Source organism: Nanorana parkeri, unplaced genomic scaffold, assembly GCF_000935625.1.
Source record: "Nanorana parkeri isolate BGI_ZX_2015 unplaced genomic scaffold, ASM93562v1 scaffold34, whole genome shotgun sequence".
NCBI lineage: Eukaryota > Metazoa > Chordata > Amphibia > Anura > Dicroglossidae > Nanorana > Nanorana parkeri.
In genome coordinates this window covers 1,627,350-1,650,976 of record NW_017306302.1, presented here as the reverse complement: position 1 = coordinate 1,650,976, position 23,627 = coordinate 1,627,350, and the positions used below count along the sequence as shown (strand labels likewise).

Here is a 23,627-nt window from a genome sequence, read left to right as displayed (position 1 = left end):
AGAACACCAGTCTTTCAGTGTTGTTCCCATACATTTCCAAAGTGGAAAGCTTATCTGATACCAGTCAGAATGTAAAATTGTTCATTTCTCTTGTTCATTTTGCGCTTTAAAAGTTTGGTTCCAGTGACTGCTGAAAGCTTTAATTTCTGACAACTACAAGGCAACTAGTGTGCATTGTACTTGATTTTACTATAAGAGAGAGTTCAGAAGAGGGGCTGTAAACCTGTGTCCCTCACTATGACTGCTCCACTGGAATTAGTATGAAGCTTTAGTATGAAGTGAATTTTACCACATTTGCCAAGAGTAACCTAGGACTTAATTGACTCCTTCATGGGTAGAAAGAGACTGCATACCTTACCCAAGTACACAGCTGTCAACTGTATATTCCAAAAGAGTTTCTCTTTATAACACTCATGTGAAATGCATATAAATATATGTAAAACTGGCAAAAGAGAGTCCGTCCATTGCAGAGGACAAATTTCTGCATTCCCAGAAAAATTCTTAGTGGTATAAATGTGGTTCACAATGAACAGAATTCAGCGGTCTGGTGAATGTAACATACAGCATAACACACTTTGTGAGAGTGCAGCAGTTTAAGGGACTTGGTATATTTCAAAACATACAGTCTGCATTGGTCTAAAGTATGTAATATATAGCACAGAATTCATAGTATAGTGGACCAGACTATGTAACGCATCGTACAACTTACAGAGTGCAGTGGTCCAGACCATGGAACAAGCAGCACAATGTACACAACGCAGTGGTCCCGGTTATATCATGTACAGCATAGCAATTTCTTTTTGACATTTATCCATTTTCATGTATGAGGAATTACTATGTATTCTTTAATGGACCAATTACACATGGGCCCTAAATGGAGGCTCATATACCACAAATGCACTTTCAGGGCAGTGGAGTGGGAAAGTTTAGAGGAAGGCCTCACAGAGAAACAGAGTGAACAAGGGCTACTGTGTCAACAGGAACCGACAGCGCAGATGTCTTTTTAGTTTAGGTATAAAGCAGTCACGTTGCTAAGGGCTCAATACTCTAAAGAAACCTGTGATTGGACATAGTGTTCATACATCAAGCACCAGAGAACATCTGAATCATAGTTTGCAGTTTGGGAAGCCTTGACCTTTGTCCACAGAATTATATTTTTCTTAGGCAAGGCAAACTTGTTTCAAATTTGTTAGCAGACCCTAAGCACACATGCTAAGCTGGCTTAAACAGTAAGGTCAGATCATCATTATTTGATGTTATATTTTATTCATTATCTGTGTGTGGGGCATTCAGCTTGGAAATAAACCCAGACTGCACTGCTATTGAAGATATTCACAAAAGAGAACAATTGAGTTCTCTTCACATTTGCATAGTGCACAGAACTTTATCTGCATGCAAAGCATGTACGTTGGATGGGTTCTGTAATGATGTCAGCATGGATTAACTGCTGCTTTGTGAGTGGGAGCTTAGTGAGATGGAATTACAGAACAAGTGACAGACAAGCATGGATTGCCCAATTACAGAAGAGAATAAGGAAATAGAATCGGTGGCAGTGTTCTTGGCCAATAGTGTGTAAAACAAAATTAGCTGACCTGAGTGATTAACAGTTGTTCAGAAATAGACATTTAATATTTATTTTCATGCTTTTCTGGGGGAAATGAGAGATTTTACAGACAACATTTATCTTAATGATTATATGAGTAATGTCTGGTTTGTTATTGTTAATGAGATGGTCAGTGATCCACAGTCACACTGCATGTAATTGATGAAGGAGATAACCCAAGCCACCACACTTCAATGTTTCTACCTCTGAATTAGTTTTTTAGAAAATGAAATTGAAGTCTTATTTAGTGGTATGCATGTAGTGAACTGGCGATTTTTACCTAATTACAGCAAGTCTGTGGGGTGGAGGGCTTCGGGGAAATATTAGGGGTCTAAAAAGCCCCCTGATATTTCCCTTTTAAAATAGAAAAAGAAATTGAGGACACAAAATCTTTTTTTCTGCAGTCTCTATTCTAAATGAATGGAAAGCACAGAGGCTTCCCATTCATTCAGAAAATATTTTACTATCAAGCTGTTTCTGAATGGGGAGGAGCCTCTGTACAGAGTGCTTCTCCCCATTGAGAAACTTATGAATTAACAGGATGTGATGTAATGATTCCATGTTAATATTTAAGTGTAGGTCTGCTTTAACAACTTTATGACTGCAATGTGCCTTGTTAGGTCCTCACACACAATATTGGCAAAGGAGACGCTCAGTAAATTTGTATAAGTGCAGTTAAGAAATGCATTAGTATGCTGTTTCTTCGTACATACTGAGTAGAACCCAGTCTTTTGTGTAAACAAGCCTATAATGGGTAATATAGAGAAGCTAGAGTCATTTGCAGTTGTAAGCTATACTTTAGTATCGCACTGGACTGGAACACAGGCACTAATGCAGGCGATCGCACTGTGGGCGAGGGGCCTGCCTGCGCAGCCCACGCCCCCTCCCACCCCTGAATGCAGGTGTTTTTTCGTTGGTAGATCTCAATGAGCTCGTCATTTGAAAAGTAGATCTCCAGACGAAAAATAGTGGGCGCCCCTGCTTTAGAGTATCAACTAGTGGTATGTATACTGCTACACAAGGTGGGTGCTACAAAAGGTGGGACTATCTGCTTGCTAACATAAACTCACAAAACCACTTGAAAGTCCTTCCAGAAATAAATACTGTATCTAAAACGAATCTGAGTAAATGTTCAAAATGTCAATGGATAGCTTCGAAAACAATAACACACATTTAGAGGATACGCAAATAAATGTACACATGCCCAAGGCTACTGAAGACAAGAAAACACAAACAAGGGGTTACATCTATATTAAAAAAGGGTTACATTATTCAATGTTGGAAAAAAACGGAGCTACGCAACATTTGCAGAAATTATTTTTGGTTTGAAGAAAATGTTTTCATTAAGGATATTTTTTTGGAGCTTCATATGAAAAATGAAACTCTTGGAGAGAGTGTAAGTTTAAATTGCATATGTGATAATCTCAAGTAATGTTTTGTTTTGTTTTATAGCTTATTGGTAACTTCCATGGGACACATCAAGCTAACTGATTTTGGTCTGTCAAAAGTGGGCCTCATGAGTATGACCACCAACCTATATGAGGGCCATATTGAGAAGGATGCCCGAGAGTTTCTGGACAAGCAGGTCCGGTTTAATGATATTGCTATGTGTGCTGTATACCTTTTTTTTTTTTTTAATTAATTTTTGGTTTTTTGTTTTTTTTTTACAGATTAAATTTTTTTTAATGAAATTTGCAGGTTTTTTTGGTTTATTTTTGTGGGCATCAGTGAGCTTCTGTGGAAAAGCAAGAGGAAAAATATGTTTGGTTTGAGCATTGCAGTCATAGTAGCCAGTCAGATTGCAAGTCTTTTTTTTTTACTTACCTGCAATTTTAATGCAAGTGTGCCTTAAAAAACAAATCATATTAATATGATCCATGCAAATGAATAAAAATTACATATTTTCTTTTATAATTATGGAAATGATGATCAGGCCAGGTAACACCTTTTAGGATGCTGTAATGTAGCTAACATGAATCGAAATATATTAAAGAACTCCAGGAATTTTCTTCTGAACCCTTGCAGTGGAGCTGCCCCTGCACTGGAAGGCTTAAGTGTTCATTTGTTTCTAGGTGCTAAAATAACAGCAATACTCACCTGAAGCTCTGAGCCGGCCAGCTGTCACTTCACTCTCCCCAGCCTGTCCCCTCCCTGCAGCATTGGAATGTTCTTCAGAGTTCTCACGTCTACATACTGTGTATAGACGTTGATGATTCACAGGACTTTAGGCCGCTGCAGAGGAGAGGGAGAGACGTTGGAAGACTGGTCTAAGAAGAAGCCAGCTCAGAGCTTCTGGCGAGTCTAATTTTTTTTTAACCTAGACACAAACGAGCAGTTAACCCTTGCAGTGCAGGAGTAGTTCCACTGCAAGGGTTAATTTTAAAAAATTCCTCCTTTTAAGGTGAGTTGTTTTTTTCTTTCTTCATAGGGGTATTTCGGTTTCCCATTAATCCAACCACCTGGACATTTCCCAGTAGTTTTACAGAAGGTTTCAGCTCATTTCTGTACGCCAATTTTCTCGTTTCTCCATCACTAGAATTTTCCAATTCCAGGTTTAACTTGTAGCATCATCTGCTGGTGAAATCTGGTCTGGCAGCTCATCAAGTCAAATATGACATCCTAATTGTTATGATAAGTTTAGATGTATGCTGTTGGAGAATTAGGAGTGGTCTTCTTTTTTTTACTACATGGAGAGCCATGAGCAGTAGTTAACTTAACAAAAAAAGGTTCTTCCTAGGTTCTCATACATAATTATTGTTTGGTTACAAGCACAGGGTTGCCTACTTTCCTTTATTATTACTATTGTATAGAAGGCATGGGTAATTTTCAAATTCTGCTTGAAAGCACCTTTCCTTTAATATGAAAAATAAGATTGCGGCTGACTGATGTATTTGGACAGCAGAATAAAGAACTGAGGTTATACTGTGATTCTCTGTAGACCAAAATTGGCGCTTATGATGCATTGTACAATTAAGGGTGCTAAAATCTTAGCCATGGTCCATTTGCTTTCTTCATGGCTCATTACTGTTTGTCCACAATCTGTGTATTCCAAAATGACTTGGAAAAATCCATCTGAACAACGGCCCCACTAAATATAGTTATTATTCACTTTTTCTTCCATTGTGTTGAGGAATTTACATACATTTCCACATGTACTACTTGTAACTGAAAATAAATCTCCTCTTTAGTATTATAAACAACTGTTATATAAACATTTCTACAGGTATCTGAATTCAAACAATATTAATATCCAAAAATCTTAAGGTTATTAGTAGAGTTTGTATGTTATCTTGTGAAATTCGATAAATAAAAATGAATGTTTATTTGCTTCAATCTGCTGTGTACTTGCTGTAATTAAGCATCCGTTTCTCATCCATCATTTGTCAGGGAATGCTAGGACTATGCTTCATGTTTATATATGCTGAGCGCGCAGAGATGAAGCACAAGGAATGTTTCTCAAACAGAAAGCTGAAATAGATCGCTTTATTTTCCACTTGGCCAAAATTCTCCCTGCTGACAAAAACTATTTAAAAAACATGGAGCAGTAAAAACCTTACTGAAAAGAAATGAAAACCACAGATGAAACAAATAAAAAAAATACAGGCTAAATGTTTTTTAGAAGACACCAGTGTCTTTTACAGAAACAATCAAAAATAAATAAAAACTGTAGTTATTTTGTCTACTTATTTAAGCAAATTCATGTTGTGCTTCCTTTGCAAAATAAACACCTGTGAAAAATTCTCTAGTGGTTCAAAACTGAAATTGATCATATAAAAAGCACTTTGGAGAACAAAGTGGTTGATTTTGGTGTTTTCTGTATGACCTTCCACTGAAATCAATAAAACATTAAAGAATGTTCAGAATTAATGAGTTAGCCATTATCATTTGGGAAACAGTCATAAACAGGTGTCTGCATCATGAGAGATCTGATGAGCTGGAACATTTGGGCTAGTTTTCTTTTTGGCACTGCCTCATGGATGTAAAAAAATAACTGTACTCGGCAAGTATGGAGACTAATTGCTGAGCAACTCTTTTGGAAATATTAGCTGTCTGCTTGTCATCTTGATCTTCTAATTTCAGAACTTTTAGGCCTTATTTACACAGGTTTCAGCTTGTATAAGAACAGTGTGTGTAACACGATTTTACAAGGCATTTTCAAATGTTTCAGTCAGCTTTGAGCAGCCTTGTTGAAGACTAAGTTTAAAGCATTTGTCAGGTCCAGTATGGGCTTGTCAAACACAGATCCTAATGGAAGTGCAGGCTATCACTTTAAATAAGCAGCTAGTAGGCTTCATCACTACTTGAATCGTGATTAAAGCTGCTATTAAACACAGCTCTAAATGGGAGTGCTAGGTAATAACTAGCACTCCCATTTAGAGCTGTGTTTATTATCCTTAAACTTGAGCTGAAGGTTGCTTTGCTGCCCAAAACATGCTGCATGCTTCATCAGCAGACACCTCATGTGCAGCACCCTGAAATCCATCTACTGCTAATGAAGTGACCGCCAACAATTACTTCAATCTCTCAGTAGCAAAGAGATTTAGTCACAAGTGTAGCTCTAGCCTTAAAGATTGCCATGCACACTGATATTTTAAATACTGAAGCCCATGTGAACAAGACCTAAGACTTACTGACCCAGAACAGGTATGCAGAGTAGGAGCTTTGACATATCTTCAAATGTGTTCTGAGCCAGTGACTCGGAGAATATTAAAGTTATTGGATTACCAGCAGCCAGGCAACTAGCATGTGTCAGGAGGTTAACAATAGCAGCCTTTGTATTTTTCTCAGTATAGGTTTCCTTCAGTGATGGCAACTGTACTAACAATGTGTCTTATAGGTGAACACTAAGGCCCGTGCTGCTTTGGTGATAATTATTTTTTTTTAACTCTTTACTTGCAGGTGTGTGGCACCCCAGAATATATTGCTCCAGAGGTGATTTTGAGGCAAGGTTATGGGAAGCCAGTTGATTGGTGGGCAATGGGAATTATCCTGTTTGAATTTCTGGTGGGTTGTGTTCCTTTCTTTGGAGATACCCCAGAAGACTTGTTTGGACAGGTTATCAGTGGTATGTAGAAGAATCATTCAGATATTAATATTAAAATTTTTGTACTGGTGCATGCTTTGTATTTTGTATCATTCTTGTAGGCCTTCTTTTTAGTTGCTCCCCCAAAATGTTATGCAGAGGTTAAAATTATACATTTTTAAAACACTTTAACCGTTTCAATATACCTAGACAAATCATGCAAGTTTGCAATGACAACCCTTCATCTTTTTACATTTTAACCAAGTATCAAGGGCATCATAACAGTTTTAGTACTATTACAGTAATGCACATATTATGTAAGTTGGTGGGTTTAGAGTTTTGTCATTTAAAAAAAAATGTATTTGATAGCTTAAACCTTACCTCAATTCCAAACTGTTCATAGATTTGACGCTGTCAGAGCGCACGCTCTTTCCTTTCTCTTTCTTTCTCTCCTTCTCTCTCTCATTCTCTCTCATTTAGCTATATAGTATTACTTTGTCAGGCCGGTGACAGGCATGGGTCAGTTGAATTATATAAATTTCAATCAGAGGGGTAATAAAATCTTCAATAGCCATGTAGTCACAGTAATAGTAATTTAAGACTGCATATTCAGATTCTTGTATAAGCCTAGTCTAGACTGGTCCTCCTTTGAATATTTCCATGTGCATCAGACAGCAAGTGAACATTAGTAAATTATATCTATAGGGTTATCAATCTTTTTGACCTAATAGCTGCTTAAAGTGTATTTCCACTTTTGCAGTCAGATTTAGGAAAACCCCTCTATATGTTCGTTATGTGTTCCTATTCAAACAGCTTACTAAAAAAAAACTAACTACAATTTAAAAAAAAAAGATTTTTAGATGTTTTGTTAAATCAGGCAAGATGGCTGATTTCAGGGTTTTTCTTAACCATTTCACAGTGGTCTGTCCCAATGGAAAGTCTTGGGACAGAAATTTGAGGATTGTGTTTATCTGATAAGCTTCATTAAAACACAATGGTCAAGCCTTCTCTGAATGGATGAGACCCTCACACATTACAACACCTCCTAAAATTTAAAAGTTATAGAAGCACAAATACATTTTAACCCTTAAAACCCTAACCCAAGTAAAAGCTATTTAAACGGCAAGCAGCATTTTTTTTATGTATTTATTTTTAGCTTATGCTATATATGAATTGGACCATAAAACAAATATAGAATAGGTATTATCTCAATTTGGCAGCGTAAGTGGAAATACACTTTAAATATGAATTCTCATGCCCAGCAAGATATCCCTGGTGCTGCCATAAAACTATTCACTAAAACCAAAAAACGCTCTAGCTATTAAACATCTCATCAGATCCTGCTGAAATACATAATAAACTTATTCTTTAAGCTAAGATGTGCAAAGTGCAGTAAACCTAAAGTCCCACACATATTACAATTCATGGATTTCAGATGAGATGTTTGGATAGGATGTTTGGATAGGTTACTACATTTTGCTAAGAATAAGCCAGTAGAAGCTTAACAAGTAGATTTAATATAGTATTTTGAATCCTTTTTTTCTTTGAAAAAAAGTTTTTATTTCTTATGTAAATGTACTTTTAAGCTGTTAAATATGAAATGCTAATTATATTCTGTTACTGTGGCAAGGTACCAATTTGCAGTTCTGGAAATGTAGTGCAGTATCGGTTTACAATTTTATACTTATTTTGATGCCATGCTTCTGCCATGCCTTAATTACCTCTTCTGGTGGCCATGTTGTTGGAGACAGATGCAGAGGAGGAGAGGTGCATATACACACATCAGGTTTGCGGTTTTGTAGGATCTGCTCTGCCAAACTCCTTTACATTTAGAGACACTATTTTTCCAGTGCATAAATAGTGATCTGTTTGCATAATACATATTATATGTAGTTGTCAGCAAACATGAAAACATCTAGCAGATGCATAAAATATACTAGTATTTTATGCTTGCACACTATTCCCCCTTGTAAACCAACCAAGCTCTGCTGCATGCATATATGCTTACCTCCTCAATGTGCTGCCCAATCCACAGGCTTTGGGGTGTGTTCTTAAGTGAGTTGTGCTTTGGCTTCATTGGTGGTGCAGGACCTGGATGTTCCATCTTGCAGGATATCCTGGCTCGTATAACTAGCTGAAAGAACTGCTGATCCTTTTGGCAGGTGAAACAGTTACTGTATATGAATGTGTGTGTATATTTATGTATATATAATATTATTAAGCACAGAAATTTAGCAGCTTGCATGGAGATGGGTTTTGATGTCTATTTGGCTAATTCATTAAAATGCTACAAAGAGTATTGATGATTTACGAATGCCAGTAACCCATTTCAGGTAGATGTCAGATTTCAGTCTACTTGAGTCAATCAGTTTTGAGAGGTATCCTCATTGGTTGTTAAGGGTCATCATGATGTACATCTTATTGTATAAGCCTTAAAGTGTGCCAGTAGAATTGTGGCGTTTTATTATGTTGGGATAAATAGCTTCACATACAATAATTATATTGTGTTGTGAAAAAATGTCCTTACTATTTTCCTCTGTGAATTATGGCCGTTTAGTTTCCAATATTGCATTTTCACAGTGTGATATAAAATAATTTAGTTCCTCTTTGTGGATAATTCTGTAATTAAGTGTGTTGTCTGAGATTACAATTAGGACTGTGGCTAACACAAGCAGTTCATTATGTGTAAATGGTATAACAGAGCCAGAGCCAATTAGCTGGGATGTATATCCTCTTGGCTCACCACTGGATTACAAGCACAGGGTACTGTTCACTGCAAATAAAACTAATAGCCATATAAACCCTAATGTGGCGAACTGGGGCTCTCATAGTAAATAATGCAAAGCAGAAAGCAAACAAAGAGAAATCACAGATTGTTAATGAGTTCACTGAGGGTTATTACAACGTAATGTTATTTATATAACAGCTGTTCTTCTTTCATTTAAAATTCAATAACCTTTCTGATGTGAACCTGCAGGCTGACCCTGAGTACCATTACGCAGCTTGTGGCAAAACTAAATGATAATTAAGCAAAATCCCTTATTTCCCTACCTGCTGTTTCCACAAATTTCCCCAATGCATTAACAGGCTAGAGTTGTGCCAACAGAGCTATGATCATAATGGCGTTTATTCAGCATAATGAACTGTGTAGTGCTTGTACACCACAATGCAAATACCTAAACACTAGGTGAAATAATATATATTTTTCAGACGATGCATAGTTTTTTTACTTTGTTTTTCCCAAAAAATGTGTAACCTTTGGTTTTAGCGTATATTTCTATTTACATTTTGTGTCATACTTAATTTTGCAGGGAAAAATTAGTACTTGTAGAAAATGAACTAAAATATATAAGGTGTGATATTATAGATTTTAGAAGAGTCATTATTATACAGTATATGCATGTCTGTTAATAGAAGTCTATGCGTGGTGTATTTATTGTGTAGATCAAAATGTGTCATAGCTCATTGTATTGCATAGTTTCCCTTTTTTTAGGGGCACAAATAAAATTGAGGGCCTTTGTAAAATATTAGGAATAAGACCATTCTGCCTTTTACATATTCTCTTATGGAGACCGCTGAAACATGACTTCTTTTTTTTTTTTTTAAATAAAAACTAGCGTATATATTTTTTTGTGGAGCGTTGGCAGCAGTGGTGGTGATGCCAGAGAATAAGGCCTCAATTCACTAAATTGTAGAAGAAAATGGTGCATATACATTATATGAGCAAAAGTTTGGGGACACCTGACTATTACACCTACATGAGCTTGTTGGATATACCAAAGGTGCCTCCTTTTGTAGTTTTAACAGCTTCCACACTTCTGGAAAGGCATCTTTAGTGGAAACAGCATTTGTGAGGTCAGGTGTTGTTGGACAAGGAGTCCTGGCTTGCAATTGGTGGTCTAATTCATCCCAAATTCCACCACATCAAACTCACTAAACTAACAGGGTTATTGACTAAGCTGCCGCAGGCAGCCAAGTGAATAACCGAGCCGTAGTGAAGTGAGCCAAACAACGTTCAGCTATTCACTACGGCTCAGTATGGCTGATTTCAGTCGTACATCGGCTGCACTTCGGTCAGCCGAACATGCTGTGCATGTTCGGCTGAGCCACAGTGCAGAAGGACTTCGACTCAGCCGATCAAACATCGGGATTGGCTGAACTGAAGCTCCGGCAGCTCACTCGCTACCGTTCACCCCTAATCACATAGGGGCAGAACGACAGTGAGTGAATAGCCAAATACTGAGGAGCTGCATTCGGCTCCCCTATTCTGCTCGGTACCTATGTGCTACCGAGCAGAATAGCAAATAGTGAAAAAAGTTTGAAAAAAAAAATGTAAATAAGATATTTTAAAAAATAAAGACATTTTCTACAAATGTATAGATGTTAATCACACTTCTGTAGAGCCTTGAGTCTGCGTATTTTATAAAAAGAGGTTTGAGTACTTAATACACACTGAATGCTGTCAGTTAAGGTGACTTAATTCAGTCATATAAAATCACATCAGTTTTCTCATTCCTGGAGTAGTGTCTTGCTGTGAGCCCATATGGAATTGCACTATAATTTGTTTTGAATTTAGCACTGAACATGTATCAACATTAATGCATACATATACATAAGGCAAATATGTATGCACACACATGTATGTTTATGATATTTAAATGTAGGCTTGTGTGTTTTTTTTTATGTGTATGAATATTTGCATAATTGTCTTTGCATATATCAGAGCCGATGCACATAGATTACGTAGTTACTGGAGTTATACTTTGAGGCGGTAGCAGCTTAGGGAATCAACCTGTTTTAATTAAGGCAAGCGGCAAAACACTGTCCTGGCTTGAAATGCCTTGCAGCAGAGATGCATATTCATATCTAATGCTCTAAATCCAATTTAACCTCGGTTAGATATGTCAGCCAAGTTGGCATAGACGGTGTTTAGTTCTTTTGCCCTTTTCAAACTGTGGCCCGCCCTACTCCCCTACGGCACAATTATGCAAATTGACCTGTGCAATATAGTTAATTTAAAGATTTTGCTCATTTTTTCAGCCTGCATTACATTTTACATGACAGTTTAAACAATTATACATTTGTACAGCTAAACTGCAGAATACTTTATTCCCTTAATGGCAATCTTAGGATAAAATGGAAGATTAATATATCAGGTGGTATGTATGCATAGAGGGGGTCATCTCAATACATTTTACAGTGGTTTATGGACAATTTATGGACATTCACTGAACATTGCAGCTTTGATGGTGTCCATGGTAGGAGCAGGCACATTGTTTTCCCATGGCACAGTGAAATAGTAAACAGTTTATGGCCCTGAACTCATCATAATTCTGTCAAAATACAAATATTTGCAACATGCATAGCAAAGGAAAACTGCCTATGTTTTCCTTTAGCAACCAATGAAATGTGTGCTTCAATCTTCACATCTGCAGCTGGATTCTAATTGGCTACAAAATGCATTCTACCCATTCCAGTTAGTAATATGTAGCAAGCTGTTTTGATTTTGTGTAACCTCTATTACTCTGTAATACAGAGTTGGAAAAAATCCCAGGATCCAGGTTGCCAATGCTCCTTAGAAATGACAGCTGGCGCCTAACTTTTAAGGTTTTCGCTAAAGATGCCTTTCCAGAAGTGTGGAAGCTGTCAATGGGGCTGACTCCTAAAATAAATCCTGCTGGCTCTAGATTGGATTGACTGGCTCCTAAATTCCATATAATAATTTGTCCACCCCTGCTTACATTTGTTGTTGGATAACAATGGTTTACTTGCTAAGCTAAGGAATATATCTTCCATAAAAGAAAACCTGTCTTGAAGGAAACATTTAGGCTGCAATTGTTGAGCTCTCCTTCTTAAAATGCTAGTCACTTAGCCATTATGTGGACCCTCTGGGTTCAGTACTTTAAGCCACTGACCCAGAATAACTATGAAGATTTCCTGATCTGCATACTTTTACCAGGTCAGTGACTGTTAAGGTATTGAAGCCACTGGGTCAGCCAGTCAACAAGCAGAACTAGGTCAGTATTGTTAGTCTCATGACAGGTGTACATTAACAACATAAATATTACAGCATATTAGATCTAGTTTTCTTTTTTGAGCAAACCCATTTTAATTCTGAAATTCTTTCTAACTGGACACCAGTAAAATCCCATTTTACATCAGCAGTAGGTAAACGTCAAATCCAAGTTTTATGTTTTTTCTAACTCTCTCTCTCTTTTTTTTTTTTGACAGATGAAATAAATTGGCCTGAAAAGGATGATGCTCCGCCCTCTGACGCTCAGGACCTCATTACATTACTACTCAGGCAAAATCCTATGGAAAGATTGGGGACAGGTAACCAACATTGCCATTATATTATTCATGCTTTGTGGCATTTATCTGTAAATTCATTCCCTGAGACATTCTAACAACCAGAACAGAAGGGAAGAAAAGGAAGTGTGTTTACATATTTGTATAGCCTGTAGCTTATATAGCAGATTTGAAACGAGCAACTTTGTGTATTTTTTCTGAATTGTTTTTATTTAGGGTACATTGCAAAATATGTTTTAGTATTTTGTATTGTAATAATTAGGAATTGCATATTTTGTAAAGACAGAATCTACCCCCTGCCCCTCCCCACATTGCCAGATTCTCTACTTTGATTAAAGGAAACCTGCGCTTAATTAGCGAAATCTTGTATGTGTGTACAATCCCGTCAGGCTGCCAAACCAGCTGCTGACCAGCCTGAAGTACTCCCTTCACAACTCAGTACAACTTTAAGATGCAGGGATTGTAGTTCGCATACATGATTTCTCTTAAGCCCTGATGAAGGGGGTGTGTTTTAGACCCTCAAAACGCATCGGCTTCTCTACTTGAATGTCCCCTGACCTTAATGAAATAAAGTTGTATCTGGACTATTTTAATTGGCGTGACGTTTTAGTTCCTATATCTGTGCTCACTGTCCAGCCAAGCATGCTGTTTAGATCCTTTGGATTGCAGGCGCTGCCTACTTGTTTGCAGTATGTTACATATTCACCTCGCTTAACTACTGTTGGATGAGAAACACCAAGACAACCACACTGGCCCAGCGCTTTCTTTCCACACTTCTAAATATCCATTAACCCCCAAAAAACGTTATATATTCTGAAAGCAAAGACCCTGTAGAATAAAATGGGGCAGTTGCAAATTTTTACGTGGCATGATAATAGGGCAGCTCTATCAAACCCAAAATTTTAGTAAACCATTTTAGTGCTCAAAAACACAATAATATACGCAACTTTTTCTAAAATATAAACGGTGAGGTTATGAAGAGTGGATAGATACCCAACATTCCCAGGTAAAAATGTTTGCGTCCATGAAACGGCAAATAAATACAATACCCCAAATTGTCCATAGGCAACACTTTAAAAGCCCGTATAGGTCATCAGTTTAGAGATATCCTTAAATAATGACCCTTGTATTCTTGCTCTCTCTTGCACACGCGGCGATACTATGTGTAGTGTGACCGTCAATTTTGTACGTAGACGCATCCTATGCGTATTTACATAAATATGCACATGAGGCAGGGGTCTTTAAAAAAATAAAATGTTATTCTTGCATTTAGTTAATTAAATTTTATTGTTTTACTTAATTGCTATCACATAAGGGAGCTTACAAAGCCCCCTTTGTGATAGCACATTGGAGGTGACAGGTTCTTGACATCAGGGGTCATTTAGTGGCGCACGACACCGGCTCTGGAAGCGATCTGGCAGCAGCTCAGCCACCAGACTCACTTCTAGTGTAAAGCCGACAGTCGGGAGCCACTGGAAGTCTGTTTAAAGGGGCAGGCTACCAGCGAGGTATGGCATACGTCGGTAGCAGTGAAAGGGTTAAATAGTAAGAGAGTCACTGACCTATAGCAAGAGTGCAGACAAAAACTTCCAACCTTACTCTGATTTACTCAATATGTAAATTCCTTCCAGATCAGTTACTCACAGTTTTGAAGGTTTAGCGTTCAAGCATTGATGTCTAACATAGCAGCGTAACTGCCTGACATCTAGCATTTTCAGGAGGTCAGTAGTGGCAGCTGCCGTGTTTCTCTTTTAGTTCATAAAAGAAAAACGGTGTATTCTTTCTTCCCCAAGTTTTATCTTTCTGGATCCTTAGTCCTTTTCGTCCATCATTAGTAAAGGAATGAAGTTACCAGAATTTGTTCCCTTTGGCTTTCAGCCATTGACTGAAGTCCATCCTTTAAAGGATGGAAACCTGGTAAGGGTATTGTAATGGAGAGTTTTTGTTACACCATAGAGGTTCAAAGAACCCATTTGTAGGGAAATGATGTAGACTGGTCAGTTGCAAATCAATGCTTAGATCCCTAACTTAACATTGTATTTAACTTTTTCTGTTCGGTGTATTGTGTTATGTCATTTAGCTATAGAAGGTTATACCCTGTTTCCCCAAAAATAAGACCTACCCCGAAATTAGGACCTAGTACCATTTTTGGGAATTGCTAAAATACAAGACCTACCCCAAAAACAAGACCTAGTTGTGACCATTCCCAGGGCAGGTGGTGGCATAAGTGGGAACTTGAAGAGCCGCGGGAGAGAATCAGCGGTGCCAACTACGCAAGCGCTAGAGGAAGCGAGGCGGCGGCAGCGCAGGGAGCATGAGCTGGTGTTTCCTCTACAGCGCCGTCTCCTGTCACAGGCGGAGTGATACCAAATGCACTCCGCCTGTGAGGAATCTATAGTGAAAGTGCGCTTCGCTCATTCTGGGTATCAAATTGCTCTTGGAAAGGTATGGCACCCCTGATTGCCCTGATCACCCTATTTTTAACTTTGCCATTTTGGATTATTTCATTTGGATTTGCATTAACTTTGGATTGTTATACATAAAAAAAAAAAAAATAAGACTTAGTCTGTTTTTTTGAGCCAAAAAAAATATAAGACAGTGTCTTATTTTCAGGGATACACGGTATATGATAGTATTATTCCTGTGTGGTACTTCTCAATAGGAAGCTTTTTGTTCAGAATTTTATCAAAGCTGTAAACAATTTATCTCAAATGCTTTCACTTCAATTGAGCTCCTGGGACCTTTACATATTGATCTTGCAATATATTCTTATAAACATATTCCAAGTTGTTTTTATTAGCTGTGGTATTCAGTGCTTTCCAACTGAAGCAGATATGGAGGTTCACTTTCACTCTATAAAGTTCTGTCACTATACATGTGCTTTGCAGTAAATGAAGAGATGGTGCACAAATATTGACTGGGCTCCTCAACACTCCTGCCATTACTAAAGAACCCATGTTACCTTTTTTCGCTTGGTATTGACATGTTTAGTGGTGGCTTTTTGAAATATTTTTTTTAACCATTTTTTCTTGTGCCAAAAATTTACCTGTGAAAAACAAATATTTATTTCCAGTAGCTTTTAGCCAATGCTAAAAGTCCTATACCATGTTTCTAATTCAAGCACTATAGCAGGATAGGGTTTGAAAAAGGAGAATGATGCAATGACGCAATCCTGGCCATAGACTTCTTCTTGGAGAGCCCTCCTTTTTGATCATATGTATGTTCAGTCAGACAGCATAGCATGTTCTGCAAAGTCCCGTGCTGTCAATACATTTATATTCCTTTTCTGATTAATAGAATGCGGAATAGCCTCACATCTGACAAATCAGCCCTCTTGGATTCCTAAAACTTTGTTTGTTGCTGGCCTTCAAGGACTCACTAAACATAGAAAATAATTAAATTTCCTTATTCACTACAAAAGTGTTTCTACTCCTTGCTTACACTTCTGTGTATTGAACACTTCTTTGACATTGCCAGTAATATTCAGAACTAGGAGCTTTTAGATGGGGTACACTTTTGCTAGTTTTTTTTGGTGTCCTTTACTCCTGTATTTTATAGTTTAATGTAAGAGTTCAACATGCCAGACCAGCAGGGCTAAACTCCTGCACAGCCAGCATAGACCCGTGGCCTGGGTTGACACCCACCCACCAATGTGTCATGGTGTTTTCAGGCACATATTCACACATATAATCGTTTAAAAATGCTGCCGTGGCTGTGATTTAAGATGACTCATAGTTGCTGTCCCTGGACAATTTTGATGCTATTTTTTTTTTTAGTAGAGAGTTGTGTGTCCTGACTCCCTACAACTGAACTTAGAGAGTAGTGCTGGAATCAGGACACACTGCCTCAGATTTCAGTCAAAATATCAGTTAATGATAATATCAATAATGCTTAAGATTTTTTTTCTTTCTTGGAGAGCAGTCACGATGTAAATCATAGCTACCGTGTTTCCCCGAAAATAAGACAGTGTCTTATTTTTTTTTTGCACGAAATAAGACACTAGGTCTTATTTTCGGGGGATGTCTTACCTGGCTGGGGGAGGAGTGGACGAGGTCCCGGAAGGCGGCGTGCTGTTGCCGGTCCCGGCGGATGTCACTTCCATTGTGCGTGTGTGCGTGCGGGAGCTGCGGGCGGGAGCTGCGGCTGGCGTGTGGGCGGGGCAGGAGCTGCGTGCGTGCGGGCGTGAGCTGCGGCCGGTGGGCGTGTGGGCGGGGCTGGAGCTGCGGCAGGCTGGCGTGTGGGCGGGCGTGTGGGCGGGAGCTGCGGCCGGTTTTTACACAGTTATGTGCCGCTTCCCCGAAAGTAAGACCTAGCGGATCTCTGTAATATAAGACCTACCACCGAACTAGGTCTTATTTTCGGGGTAGGTCTTATATTACAGAAATCCCTGAAGATAGTGCTAGGTCTTATTTTCGGGGTAGATCTTACTTTTGGGGAAACACGGTATGTGGAACGTAGGCCACACCCTCTGAGTGATTTTACATACAATCCATTCCAGTATGAATTGGTCTTCTAAGTATTGTTGCATCATGCTGCATTGGTTGCTATGGGTTTAATTACACATTGGTAAGCATCATTGCTTGTTATGTGCTGAACAGATTACTCCTGAGATAGCATAATTGTTTCACATGAAAGCTTGACAGTACAAACCTACATGCTTGTATTAAGGCAGCTTGGCCACTGTGGGTGCTGGTGTAGCATACAGACACATGCTACCAATAATATGTTCAAGTAGATTAGATGCACAAATACAGATTTATCAAAAAAGGTGTTTTATGAACCAAAAAAGGTGTTTGCCTGTAGACCGTTTCCACTGCACAGACCACGGCCCTCATTATCTTGTTAGGCTGCGGCAGCTTGCAAGATTTTAATCACTAACTAGCTGAAGATAAAAGCCTCATGCAAACGAGGCTAGAAGCTTCATGCAGTAAGAACCTGTGGATTGATGTGGCAGGAATCGCATGTGTGTCCATATAGATGCACTGCATGCAGTCTGTCTGCGTCCAGGGACAGTTGTCTATCCTGAACCACAGGTTCAGGACCACAGTTCCATGTATGATTACATGTGGACAGCCAAGGATGGATGTGGCTGCTGTCAGCCTGTCATTCACTTGAATGAGGGCACAGCGGCCACATCTGTGTGGACCTGAAATTTCTGCCACAAGAATCCAGAGCTGCAGCTAAAAAAAAACATGTGAATGAGGCCTTAATCTGTAGGCAGTGGCTGCTAACAAATGTCTTGCTAATCAGCAGCTAGCATTTCACAGGTAATACTGCAAGAACAGAGGTGTTTTATTTATCACTTTGTGGAAACTGACCAGATTGGCACCAATCAGGATCTACGATCTGTTGCCCTGTGTCCTACAATGTACGGAGAGAAAAGGATTTTACGGTGAGCACAACAATCCTATTATTCTGCAGAGCTCCAGAGCAGAACTGTAGAATGCTATAAATCTGCGACACCTATTGTCTCTACTCTCGCTGGTCTGCCTTTCTAGCAACTTCAAGAGCTCATTGTCCACAAACATTTCTATCATAGAAACAACATCTGAAACAGTAACTTTCTTTTTTTGTGGAGGTACCAATAACCGTTTTTCATCAATACACACTTCCTCAAGTTATATGGAATCCTCTTTTAATTGTTATCTGTGGTATTTCTTCAAAATTAATGAACTGTCCTGACCAAAAGGCACAAGACAGGAGTCCAGTGCCAAAAAATAAACCTATCAAAATTTGTAGGGAAGTTAAGGGTTTTTGAGAAGTGTAGTATGGGAAGTAATTAATGTGTATGGTATGTGCTATAGTACCTGCTTGATACTGATAATGATATATCCCAAGATGAGCTGAGAAATGGTTACTGGCCAATGACACACATAGTTGTGTGGCTACATTAAGAATCATTTGTGGCTCTATAGGCAGTACAGCCTATGAATGGATAGCATTTTGATTACTTATCTCTTAGACCTGTCCCTTGTTTGAAAGGCTGTGGGTACTCTGCAACCCAGCATGATGAACAATCTAATCAACAGTGAAAAAAGTGTGTCATGTTAGTGTACATATTATGAGTACTTAATAACCGGGTTTCCTTTACGCTCCACTCGTCCAGTTATCTAATGATGAAAGGTAGCTAAGCACATTGTTTTATGACAACAATCAGGCTTATTTAATAAGGCAGTACAAGGTGTCATATCCAACAGTCGTTCATCAGAATTCTTCTTTTGGTGATCTGACATCGTGAATCGTATTATTATTACTGATGTGCACTTTGCACAATGTCTTATTATGTAGCACTGATGGTGTTTTTAGACACAGATTACATATTCAAAGTTAATGAAAGGATCATTGAATGTAGAATTCTCGTAAGATTAGTTTAAATGGATGCAGAACATAGTTTTAGAAACACTACATCAGTACAAAATTCTACAACAGAGGAGGAGAAATGTAGGGCTGTAGATAACATGACACATGGAACCTTGGTCCTTGCTTAATATACCATTTTAAAGCAAAACGGCCATTTTTAGACTGTGTTGATTGAATATGACATTGATGCAACAGAGAATAGGAGATTTCTGCCTCTTTCCCTTCTTACCAACTTCTCTACAGTTTGTCATTGCCCTTGTCACTTCTGCCCTACGCTTACGTAATGGCTCTGCCTCCATCACAGCATGCTACCTCATGTTCAGAGAGCCAGCCTAGGTCAAGCTAGGTATTGTCTGGCAGGATTCATGTTTCTGAGCCATTACCAACGGTCACATTCTTTCTTACTGCTCCCTCATGCCATTGGCAGCCTCTCCTGTGTATCTCCCATAACTCAGGATAATTATGTTTAACAGGCTGTCAACAACTCCGATTCTTTTCGTTGCAGCCAGAAATTATTGTAATTACGTTACACTTCCATCTAATTTTTTTCTTCTTCTTTTGTGCATTTTGTGCCGGAAAGTCCTAAATTACAGTTATGGTGATAAAGATGTATTTTTTATCATAAAAGCTGCAATAGAGTAAAGCACTTATGTGTGTATTCTAAGATGATAATGCCCACATTCTTTGTTCCCAGAGTTATAAAAGCTAGTAAAATGGAAGCTATTGTCTCTTTTTCCCCCCCTGAAAGTTATTAAAAGCACAAATTAAGCCAATAAATGATACGGTACATAGTTCATACGTCAGTGTTGTCGTCTTGTCCACAGTGACACCTACAGGCAGATATATATTCCTGCTAATACAACCATAGAAACGTATCACTGACCCGGAGTGAACCTGTCAAGACAGGAAAAAAGGGTACTGCCACTAATTGGCTGTGTCAGCTTTCATAGTTCTATCCTAATAAGTGTAGAGTGTGGAAAGAAACTGGAGTACTTGAATGAAACCCACACAAGCACAGGGGAAACATGCACACTCCATGCAGGTAGCATCCTGTTTGGGATTCAATCTGAACATCCAAGTGCTGCAAGGCAGGAGTGCTAACCACTAATGCGCTATTCTGTCCAGTCTTCCTGATAATCATATCTTTTTTTTCTTTCAATTCATGCCAGGTGGTGCCTATGAGGTGAAGCAACATCAGTTCTTTTGTGCCTTAGACTGGAACAGCTTACTGAGACAAAAAGCAGAGTTTGTCCCACAGCTAGAGTCAGAGGATGACACCAGCTATTTTGACAGTAAGTAGAGAAGAACGTCAAGTATAATTAGTTGGAGGCCAAAAGCTTTCTATCATTTGTGTGCTTTTGTTACTTTTGTTAATCATTAAGGATTTGTAACTATGTGTGTGCACAAGTTACTTTTCTACTAAAAAGAGTTTTATTATTGCCAGTTACTCATTTGTTATGTTTTATCTGGGTCTTGCATTGATTCTTTCCTAATGTTTCAGTTCCCACAAATGTGTATTTGACATCTTTTCTCTCAGAGAGCATTGAGATTAATGTGAGAGCATTGCAAAAGAATGTGCTTTTAGCTTATATCCATTAAAAAATTAAATCATCATGTGACAAATTACATTCTCAGCAGATTGTCCCATGCAAAGGCTCGCAATCTAATGTCTGTAGCCCTCTACTGTCTTTGCTGTCTTCATATTTCCTCAATGCAGATATATATGTGAGCATATGACATAAAGCACTGCCTTATTACCACAAAGGGCTTTCACAAGTCATTGTTTCCATTATAATCCAAAAAACAAGGGATTTATTCCACATTTAGGTGAAAAAAAGTTAAGTATGGATGAGTGCACTAGGTCTTTATGGAGAGGACATGAAGATTAAGTGGTGATTGTAAATGATCTCTTCTGTGGTTTACTGCTTCCTTGATTACAGGTAGATGTGTCATGTTTTGAAATAAAAAAGAAAAGGAAGTGCCACAACCTAGTGTTATAACCTAGCGTAATAACCCTGCGTTAGGTTGTGGCGCTTCCTTTGCTTTTTTATTCCACATTTAGGGTTAACCAGGGGAATAGTCATGTGGACAAGTGAACTGCTGGTTTAGAGTACACATACAGCTTAAAATACAGAACTCTTAGCAGTTAAACTATAAAACATAGGCACCATGACCAAGGAGTGTGGCTTAAAATGAGCCTATGCCCTGATCTTGCACACTAAAGTGTTTACAAATTCTAAACAAGCAGTAAAATGACTTTAAAACAAGTGTCACCTGTGTATCTATATGCACTGTGCAGAAATTAATTTTTAAAGTTTGCAAAACCAGCACTGAAATCTTTTTTGCTATGAGATCAGATCTTGGCCCTCTAGCCCTCTAAGGTAAAACAGCATAAACTACCTGTCCCCATTAGATTTTCAGACACCACATGACTAAAGTACATAGAAAGGAAAAACGAAGACAAAAGTTATGTCAAATGCGTAAAATTTACCTTTCTTCTATTATTGATTATCTGCATACTTTGCAAAGAGTTATCTTCTACATATTTTAAAGGTACTATGTGTATAGCATTTGTATTTTTTAATGATGCCTTTATATTATTGACACCTTACAAATTCAATTTTCTTCGGTTTTAGTCCTCTAATGTAAACAGACAGCAGGTTGTTAATAAGCTGTTAGAAACTGACTGTAACTCAGCTTTGTCTTTGTTGTCATCTTTGAGGGTCTTTGGGGAGGCATAACTCTGCATTAAAAGCAGCTAGGGAGGTCAGCAATGGCTTGTTTTCAAGTTATTTTACTACTTAGAATCTCTAAATAGATTAATGGCCATAGTCTGGACACAGGTGCACTTTAAGGACAGATCACACCGTAGCCAGGCAGAATTTGGTAAAGTAGCCAGAGGGGGACAACAACCCTCTAATATAGCCTGAATTATACTGTTGTCCTAAAGCAGAGGACATTTAAATGTCTTCACTTCCATTCAAATTGCAAAAAACATAGACAATTTGGGTGATGCCTTGCCAAGCAATTACAGAATTATTAGCAGTTGAGTGAGAGAATCCAACAAAATCCAATTGGTGGGCTTGGGATGTCTGTGGAGATTGGTTGAAATGTATGATTGTTGCCTGATTTGACTGTAACTTTGTTCTGATGATGTTTACCTTATGTATGCTGTCACCTTTACTTGCAACCATCTTGCTGGACCTAGGGTAGATTCAATTTTTTTATTTTATGTTGCTCCACTCAACCCCCTCTTTTTTTTTATGCACATGCACATCTGCATGGTGACCATTAAATTTGCATTACTTTTTAGCCCGGTCTGAAAAATACCACCACATGGAAACGGAGGAGGAGGATGATACCAATGATGAGGACTTCAGCATGGAAATCAGACAGTTTTCATCATGTTCACATCGCTTTTCTAAAGTAAGTACAACTTGACCCTGGCTGTATATCTGCTCTGCCCAGATATATAAAAAAGGAACTCCAGCCAATACTTTTATGTTTTAGATAGTGTGGAAAGGTTTAAACCTCTTTCATGTTTTTGTTTGTCTGTTCTAACCCATAGAATAATACAAATAAAGCAACATATTAAAATCAAATTTAAGGCCGCACTCTCCAGCATAGAAATGTTCCTGTTGTGCCCTGTGAAGGCCACTGTTGCCTTCTAGCTCAGTTTGGAAAACGTATATGCCTTGAAGATGTGCAGAGTTTTCTAGTGAACTTCACATATAGATAGATCTATAGTAAAATGAGTACACTAGAGCAGTTATAACAATAGATGCTACTATTAATGGGTACTAATCTCCCAGTATAACGTTCAAATGATTGTATTGGTTGACCACAGGAAAACTAGTTTTGCTAGCAATCAGGAACATTTTTTTCAATTGATGTTCCAATCATCCAGAGCTGAATAGAGTTAATTGGGTGCTTTCAATCAGTGTATTAATTTCTGAGATTCCCCAAAAGCTACATAATAGTGCATATATTGTAGATATGTTGGATGATTAGATGATTCATTTTTAAAAAACCTATATACAAGACTTCACCCGATACAGGACAATCACACCCTAGAGGAAAAAAAGTTCACACGTACAATAATATCCTAGTAGTGGCCTCAGTACTGACTTATCTCAATGCTCACATTAAATAGGTTTTCACCTTCATTAGCAAAGTACTAAACCTCTACCTGGTTGAATAGTTTTAGTCAAGTTCTGATACCTTGAGATTATTTGTAGCAATGTCATTATTGAACAAAAATGTTAAAATTGTTTAATATAGGATAATATGGTTATAGCCATGTATTTTATATTGTTTATTCATATATGTTTA

At 38.1% G+C, this 23,627-nt stretch overlaps 1 protein-coding gene across 1 annotated transcript in view; it reads left to right on the top strand.

Moving 5' to 3' along the window:
- The window catches only part of MAST4 (microtubule associated serine/threonine kinase family member 4), a 442,223-nt gene that overhangs the window by 401,168 nt on the left and 17,428 nt on the right, over positions 1-23,627 (top strand). The window contains 5 exon segments of the mRNA XM_018569292.1: positions 3,056-3,188; positions 6,503-6,668; positions 12,858-12,959; positions 20,465-20,587; positions 22,609-22,721. Of these exon segments, the coding sequence (XP_018424794.1) occupies positions 3,056-3,188; positions 6,503-6,668; positions 12,858-12,959; positions 20,465-20,587; positions 22,609-22,721 (637 nt within the window).